The following is an 8204-nucleotide window of genomic DNA, read 5'->3' as shown; positions in this document are numbered from 1 at the left end:
GGTCTGAAGAGATTGTCATGTTACAAGCTTGGATTTCATTCTGTGCTCTAACCTATACAGGCCAGACTTTCTTCTCAGTTTAGAGTTCCTTCAGAGCAATGTAATGCAGGGCTTCAGTGTACCAGTGGAAACATTCAATTGTTAAGAAAGTGGACTGCAGAGATGTTTCCAAGTCAAAAGTGTTTCCTGTCATGTTTCAAACAAATTTGTTTTATTATTTTTTTTAATAAAACACTTAGCAGACAAACTGTACTTTAGTAATTCTAATAACTGTTTTTAGAGGGGAATATAGAGCTTCTCTACAAATTAAAAGATTGATTCTATACGAACAGGCAAAAATGCTGTTGACTTTTAAAGTGCAAGATCAAGGTTAGCATATGTATGTTTAAACAATGCATAAGCCCAGGATCATAAAAACAACATCAAAGTTCTGTTGTCCCATGCATATTTGTGTGTCATTGGCTGAACTGTAAAAGTACTTTCTGAGAAGCTTAGCAGTGATGTGAATGACTGAGGTGTGCCAGTGGTATGAAAGGGCTGCTGGTAAAAGAGAATCAGAAGAAAATGCTGTCTGTAACAAGTGTTGGTAGTGGTTTTGATCTTAGAACTTGGTAACTTGGTAGCAAAAAAGACTGAGGCATTAGCAGTTCTCACAATATTTGGATATTACAAGGTAGGAGGGAAGAAATAAGCTTTCGGGGCTCAAGTTGGTAGATGAAGGGGTGACCCTGATTTGGAAGGCCATTGATCCAGCACAAGAAATAAGCCACATCCAATACCTGGAATATGAAACCTTTGAAATTCAAGGTTGGGGGAATAGGGATGCTTATGCACATTGCATGTGCACCAGCGAGCATGTGCCTTCTGTCCTGCTGCAATTCCAAGTCCAGCCAGCCTGTAGGTACATTCACAGCTCAGAAGGCTACATGGCTCACAGTGTGTTCGGGTGTTTCAGACAAATCTTTTTGGATCGAGCTGCGAGAAGTAGGTGCTGCCAAACATAAACTTCTACCTTACATAAGAGACTCAAATCTGCAGTTGATCTCTGCTTTTTTTTTTTTTTAAATGCATGCTCTGTGAACCTTGATACTGTGTTGAATTTGATGGACTCCTTAATCTTGATTGTTAACTGGAATCTCTGTAAGGGACTTAATTATCCAGTTATAATAGATACTGAGAAGTTAATAATAAACTCAGAAATATGCTGTTTAACCAGATGTCTTGTTAATTACGCTAACGCCACATTGGCATTTGCTTTGATTTAAATGCTCTAGGTTTTGTTTGCCTTTTCAGTTCCCAGCCCACACATCTTTATTTCAGCTGGGCACTCTTCCTTTCTAAGCATCCAAAGGAACACACAGGGTCACCTCAGGAGGCTGCTGTGAACCACAGGACGAATCCTGCCTCAGAGCATCCCTGTATACCCTGGTACTCAAAGCCAGGTGCTCTCTTCTAACTGTTAGGACGTTCTCTAATGCAGCTAATTGCTGCCTGATTTATGAGTAACTATTCTTCCTAGTAGGAAGGGCTCTTTCTTTTCATACCCTTAAGTGCAATACAAAGGCCAAATCTCCACCCATTCTGAACATAGCATTCCTTCCAATCCACCTTATAAAAATGTGAGGTTACGCTGGAGGCAGACCAGAACACTGCTTCAGCCTACTTGAAGACACCTCCTAACTTGTTGTAAGGATGAAGCTCCTGGCACTCTATGGCTTTTTGTTTGTCTTACTTTTGTGCCTCAATGCCTTTACTGCAGAAGGTACCGTATGTTCGTCTAATACAACTGTCTTCTTTCTTTTCCTGTGCTTTTTTTTCCTTGTGACTTTTAAAAAAGACAGCTTATTCTCTAATTGTATGTTGATCTTAATTAAAGAAAACAAACAGAGCTTGACAACTGGAAAGGACAGAATAAATTTAGGAAAGAACTTAGAGCTGCAGAATGTGTATCAGTGCTTTGTTAGGTTTGTAGCGTTTCCTTTGTCTGTGGCACATCATACAGCGTGACTAACTTTTACCTTCATCTGTGTTCTGAAACCTGCTCCCCATTTCCAGTCTTGAAAAAAAAATCCTTGTAATACTTTCCAGTAGATAACTATCAGGCACTGTAAGATTTACAGATTTTCTGCATGGTGAGAAAAACATTAATGGAAAAAGTTTCTACCCTTATGCAACAAGGGAGTGTGAAACAGTTCCCCAGAATTGGAGTTAGGTTTTGTACAGAACAGTGAAACAGATGACTAGCTCTCCTGACCTTCAGTCAGTCTTGATTTTAACTTTTTAACCACAGATATACATACTGTATTACCCTGTGGCACCCATTTACCATTTTGCAGCATTCCAAAGCGCACAAACTCAGAGCAGTTTAAGCCTTAAAAGTCTGTTTCTTTGTCCACACCCACATATCTGTAGATGTCATTCTGGGTTTGCAAGAGAAGCAGTATAGCTGGAATTTAAACTTAAAAGGTGTAGCTCTTAGTTACCTGTTTGGATTTGGTGCTTGATATTGGGAAACTTGGAGACCTACCATGTTCCATGGTGTTTATTTTTTTCAATGCAAGATGTAGTGAATGAATATGAGATAAGGAAAAACAAATAAGCTAAGTTTCCAAAGGTCAGAAGCAGCAGATTTGCCATGCTTCATATTTTTTAGAAACCTCATAAAAAATCATCTTGTGTGAATATGGGTGTGGAGAAACACTGAAAGCTCTTTAAAGCTGTTCGAGTAGCCTGGTTTTCTCACTTACTGGAGCCTGTTCTGAGCCGTAGATCTGTTTGCAAGAACTGTGGAGAGGGTGAGTGAATGCTAGAGCACTATCATTGTATGTTTACCTGAACTCAAAGGGAGTTGGAGAATATTGAGATGGTTCTTTAGGAACATGGCAGAAATATGTCCAAGGAAATGGCAACACCCAGTAGAAATAACTGAAGACTTGCCCTGTAATAATGTTCCTTTCTCTTAGCGTGTTTCCTAGGGGGTTGGATGCCTTTGCTGGGTCAGAAAGGGCAGAGAAGGGGTTATAGGACACTGATCCTTATCCATAAACACATGGATTGGAAAGGCTGTCAGTAATGTGCCTGAGGTTGTCAAAGCATGTATATGTGTTAACATGCTTGAGTGCAGCAGCTGGTACAGAAGTGTGAGGAGCAGTCTAGAGTGAACTGTATCTGTGTTTTTTCTGCTCAGTTCCTGGCTGTAGTTTGTTCTCACCCCAGAGCAGCTTTACTCATTCTAGCTGAGGTAGAATTACCTGGATGTACAAAATGAAGGCATGTTTTTTGTTAGATGAGAATGAAATGATGCCGTGACACCTCAAACCTCTTAGATGCTAGAGCAGTGACCATCACTTGCCTTGGCTGTAGAACCATGCCACAGGGATTTCTGGAAACACTGAGCGTATGTGAGATTTTGTTGAGAATTCAACAGCCTCTGTTCTTCCTGCTCTACCTCTGCTCCAAGCTCACTGCAGTGTCATCTTTGTTCTCCCTATAACGTATCCAGCACTCTGTACCAAGCATTCACGTGTTGAATACAGCAGCTCATGTATTTAGGTCTAGTAGGCAGGGAGTGACTACACGGCTTTGCCTGTCCAAAGCAATTTGTTCTACACTTCTGTGTACCCATATGGATACAGAGATGCTCTTTTTGTTCTCTTGGTAATCTTTTATACTTTCATTAAGCAACATAACTGTAAAAACAGTGCAAAATCTGTTTGTTATGTTAAGACAGCTGGAATTTGCTGCTTATATTGCCAGCTAACATGTAACATTTCAAAGTCTTCACAATGCATCTGGCATATTGTGTCTACTAGTAATGATAGAAGAGAACAAATTAATTCATGTTCTATGCTAGGAACAAGGCTACACATGGGTGTAAAAATTAGTCATGATGATGTTTTCTTTCACAGATCTTTCTGTTCAAGGATTTCAATGGTAAATACAGTAACCAAAATGTCTGGACTCTTAAGCCATTTGGCATGCATGTGTGTTGCATCCTCTGTCTCCATTGGTAATGTATAATTTTTTCACCCTTAGGTCGGAAGGTTAAAAAAGTCTGCTGTTCAAAACTAGCCAAAGTCAACAAAAAGGCAACTAAAGGTAACAATATCTACATTTTAATTGTAGTAATTAAATAATCATTATAGATAAAAATTCCTGTGATGTAACTGATTTTTCTGTACACGTGAGTATGGGAATCTGAAATGCCGCCTTCTGCTGCAAACCCAGTAATACCTCCCTTTACTTGTCCCCTGTTAGACTGTCCTTAGTTCGCTGAGCTCTCAAGCCTGCTTACTGTAACTGCCTCCTGTCCCAAGCTGCAGCCAAACCTTTTTTAGGTCAAGGAATGATGTTTGTTTCCATACAGTGTCCACCTGTCTGTTGCATGCAATTGCTTGTCTGTTACAGATCTGCTTATATGATAATGCTTGATCTGAGTGTGTTTTGATTCTTACTGAGACACAAACATAAAAGCTTAAGCCTAACACAGCAGCTGCCCAAAGTTAAAGGTAGCAGAGTTTTCTTTCATATTCAGTTCTGGACTGGAAATGCACAATGTTGACTTAGTTTGGTATTATTATAGTTACTTCTTCCTCATTGCGGTCTACAGCTTCCTCCCAAGGGGCATGGAGGGGCAGGTGCCGATTTCTTCTCTTTAGTGACCAGTGATAGGACCCACAGGAATGGTCAGGAAGAAGTTCTTCACTGGGAGGGTGGTCACATACTGGAACAGGCTCCCCAGTGTCATGGCAAAGTAGTCACGGCACCAAGCCTGTCGGAGTTTAAGAAGCATTTGGACTGTGCACTTAGTCACATGGTCTGAATTTTTGGGTAGATCAGTGTGGTGCCAGGAGTTGAACTTGATGATCCTTGTGGGTCCCTTTCAATTCAGGATATTCTATGATTATTATTATTAATTATCAGGAGATTTCTGGGTCACTTGTGCTTTCACATTGCTTTCTTTTCTAGGGGAATATGACTTGCTTTACACAGTCTGTAGTCAAGCACACTACCTGCTTTTCAGCATTACTTCACTCTGCTGTCTGTGCTAGGCATATGCCTAGGGGAAGTTGCAAAGCCACTCAAAGGCTGTGTGTGACCGAAGGAAGGGGAATAATTTAACCCTACTGGCTACTTATCTTTGAGGCAACCTCCCTGCTTTCCTAGATCTATGCCCTTCTACCATAAAGAATCACTGTCCCAATAAGCAAATGTTTCAAGCCAGCATTGGCTTGTGGCTTCTCAGGAAAGCAGGTAAGTGTGATGATAGTAAGGGGACAACAGTGTAATACAACTCGGTGTGCAATGTGTTGGCCGTGGGACTTGAGCTCTGGAGTAGTACTGTCTGAAGACATCTGCTTTGTGGAAGCTTCCTGCAAAAGCAGCAGGATTCATACTTCCAGTGATTGTGCTCCCTGTAGAGGAAAAAAAAGGGCTGCAAGTAATGGGTGGTCTCCAGCAATGTAATGAAGAAAAAATATTGCTGTTACATGCCCCACTCCCCTTTTTTCTGCCCCCTCCAGACTGCTGATAATCTAAGCCTGGCCATATATATGGTTCAGCTTCTGGTACTAATGTTTTGTACCATTCTACATACTTCCAATTAAACATCTCTTCCCATTTTCTCTTTCCATCTTTGTTTTACAGGTGTGCCTCCCAAGTTGGCTCCAGTGCAAATAAGGAAACACTGCAAGCCTTGTGCTCAGCCAGACCCTCTGCGGATTCCTGGACCCCTTCCGCGGTTAAAATAAGACTGAGCAGGGTGAAGAAGAGCATCTGCCTGCCAGCACGTCTCACAGTGCTTCACTTGGTTGAGGGTCTTCCTTTTACAGATAGGGCCTGAATGTATGCTATTCTTTTTTTAGCTGGGAGGGGCTTCAGTCAATAATGCTTACTCAGTCCCTCAGGCTCCTTCATCTTGTTAACATTAACCTGCCATCTAAAGAGACAGGTAAAGCTGTCTGGCTGCTACTGGATTTTTTCAGTTGCATGTTCCTCTGTACCAAACAGGGATTTAGCTCCCCAAACAAGATAGATGAGAGCTGGCTGTATCGCTTTGGACTGCATTTTCAGATGGGGAAGGGCTGAAGTTACTGTCTCTAGTTATCAGTATATATATATTTAACCTTTTATATGAATAACTTCTTTTATATAGACAAATGGATTTTCTTTGTAGCTAGGCACATGATGAATTTGTTCCTGCAACATTTGCTCTCAGTGCTTAAAATCCACTTGGAAGTGGATTTCTATCAAGTGAGAATGAACTTATGATTTAGAAAGGGTTGAGAAACTAGATTCCAATAGTTGGGAAGGACCAGAGGACCAGATTCAAGTACAGTGGCAAGCATTTTAATGTCTGGAGTAGGGGAGGGAAAAACATCTGTTCTTTAACTTCCCAGAAGAATGTCATCAGCTGGTTATTAAAAGGCATTCTGGAAAGGTGTAAGGCTAGTCAGATTATTTTTTTTCCTCCTGAAGCCAGAAGGCAATTGTTCTTTCAAGGCACTTGAGTTGTGTGATCATGGCGATAAACAAAATTCACTGGAGTATGAAATTAAACAAATGTTAAGAATAATACCAAAGGGCTGAATAAAAGAGAAAGAGAAATGCTCCCTGCTAATACAATTAGCAGTCACTGGGGTCTTTTCTCAGGTATCTCCTGTCCTTTTCCTGGCTGTCTCCTGCATATGCTGCTATTTCTATGCCCAGGGTGAGTCCTTAAGCCAGAATTAATTGGAGGTTTATGAATTTGGCTTTCCTTCTAATGAATGTGACAAGGTGTGGAAAGCTTTTTCTGCTCTTGGGCAAACAGCACTTTGAAAATAGTAATTTTACTCTCAATACTCAGAGTAATGCTATTTCCCTAAGGTAATTTCCTGTATGATAAAGATGGTCTCAGTGCCCTTTAGTAATCTGGGGGAGTTGAATGGGTATGGTCATATGCCTGTTGTAACCACCTTCAGGTAAATGTGTTACCTGTGGGTCAAATTAATGGGTACTTACTTATGGGCTGTGCTTTCTCATGGTCAGTGTTTCTATTGTACTGAACAATTGAAGCAATTTCTTGGACTCCTACATGCTTGTTATTATTTTATTTTCTTAGTGCTCTTGTGATTAGGTAGATCTGACCCTCATCTTCCTAGTTTTGAGCTGACCATGCACAGCATTTTCATATCAAGACTAAAAAAGATCCTCCAATCCTCACAAGATCTGAGCCAAGAGGTTGGTGAATAAGCTGTTTGATAATTCTGCTGCCGATCTCTGGGCAAACTTTATTTTTGTCTTTTGTAGCTCACAGAAAGTATCTCAGGAACACGAACGATGAGCAGATGTGAAAAGTATTTTGGCTATTAAATGTTTGCATCAGGAGTTTACACAGAGCTGTAAACACACGGCCATATCTTACAAAGCATTACTAAGAGGTACGAGGATTCTGTTCTCTAACATGAGCTTAAGCCCATTTGTTTCATATTTAAAAAATGCTATAAGATTATCTTGGCCCCACATCCTCCAAACAGTCTGCTCCACACTCCGATCCTCCTTCAAGCAAAATGTTCTGACAGCAAAAGCATAAAGTCCCAAAGACCATCAACACTATTACAGAAATACTTTGTCTTTAGAGGGATGCAGGGACATCATCCTATGTACTGGAATATTTTTACTCACCTAGTTTCTCAAACTAGCCTCAAGGTAAGGTTGAGGGCTATTCAAGCTCAAAAGTAAGTTACTTCTGTGAGGTCCTAGTCCTGACTGAACAAACTAAAGCAGGATTCCTCAAGCTATTTCACCACTCATTGTGACTGTTGCCCAAACGGGCTCTTTGCGTGGCCTACAAGTATCGGGAGGTCATGCATCAGCCTCCTGCAGGTGCTTCCTCAGCAAAGTTGGACTTTTATTTCCTGAACCTTTTTCCCTGTGTGGTAGAACAGAGCTACCATCTGATCATGGCTTTGTTTACAGGCCCCTGTTCTTCATCTTGCTTTTCTTTCACTACTATGTATATTTGTTTGGCATTACCAGACGAGAAACATATTACTCAGTGGCTTTTCAAAGTACACAGGCTGTATGCTTACATCAAGTAGTAAATTCAGCTTGCCCAAGCTGACAAATGCATTTGTCTGTATCTTGTGGTTTTCTGTGTTTGTTTGGCTGTCAAGCATGAAAATTGCACAGCCTTCAAGTTCCAATAAAGATATTTTGACATA

General features: G+C 40.8%; 1 protein-coding gene across 1 annotated transcript; it reads left to right on the top strand.

The window, feature by feature from the left end:
* Nucleotides 1-1589: 1589 nt before the first annotated feature.
* GPR15LG (G protein-coupled receptor 15 ligand) lies at nt 1590-8204 on the top strand. Its single transcript, XM_068687991.1, has 3 exons — nt 1590-1762; nt 4036-4098; nt 5647-8204. The coding sequence occupies exons 1-3, from the start codon at nt 1693-1695 to the stop codon at nt 5748-5750; spliced, it is 237 nt and encodes a 78-aa protein (XP_068544092.1). The 5' UTR covers nt 1590-1692; the 3' UTR covers nt 5751-8204.

Source organism: Anas acuta, chromosome 7, assembly GCF_963932015.1.
Source record: "Anas acuta chromosome 7, bAnaAcu1.1, whole genome shotgun sequence".
NCBI classification, from domain to species: domain Eukaryota; kingdom Metazoa; phylum Chordata; class Aves; order Anseriformes; family Anatidae; genus Anas; species Anas acuta.
This window is presented reverse-complemented; position numbering and strand designations above follow the sequence as displayed.

Coding starts and splice junctions, on each gene's coding strand:
- GPR15LG (XM_068687991.1), top strand. CDS start 1,693: ATGAAGCTCCTGGCACTCTATGGCTTTTTGTTTGTCTTACTTTTGTGC. Junction 1,763..4,035: donor CAATGCCTTTACTGCAGAAG/GTACCGTATGTT, acceptor TTTCACCCTTAG/GTCGGAAGGTTAAAAAAGTC. Junction 4,099..5,646: donor CAACAAAAAGGCAACTAAAG/GTAACAATATCT, acceptor TTTGTTTTACAG/GTGTGCCTCCCAAGTTGGCT.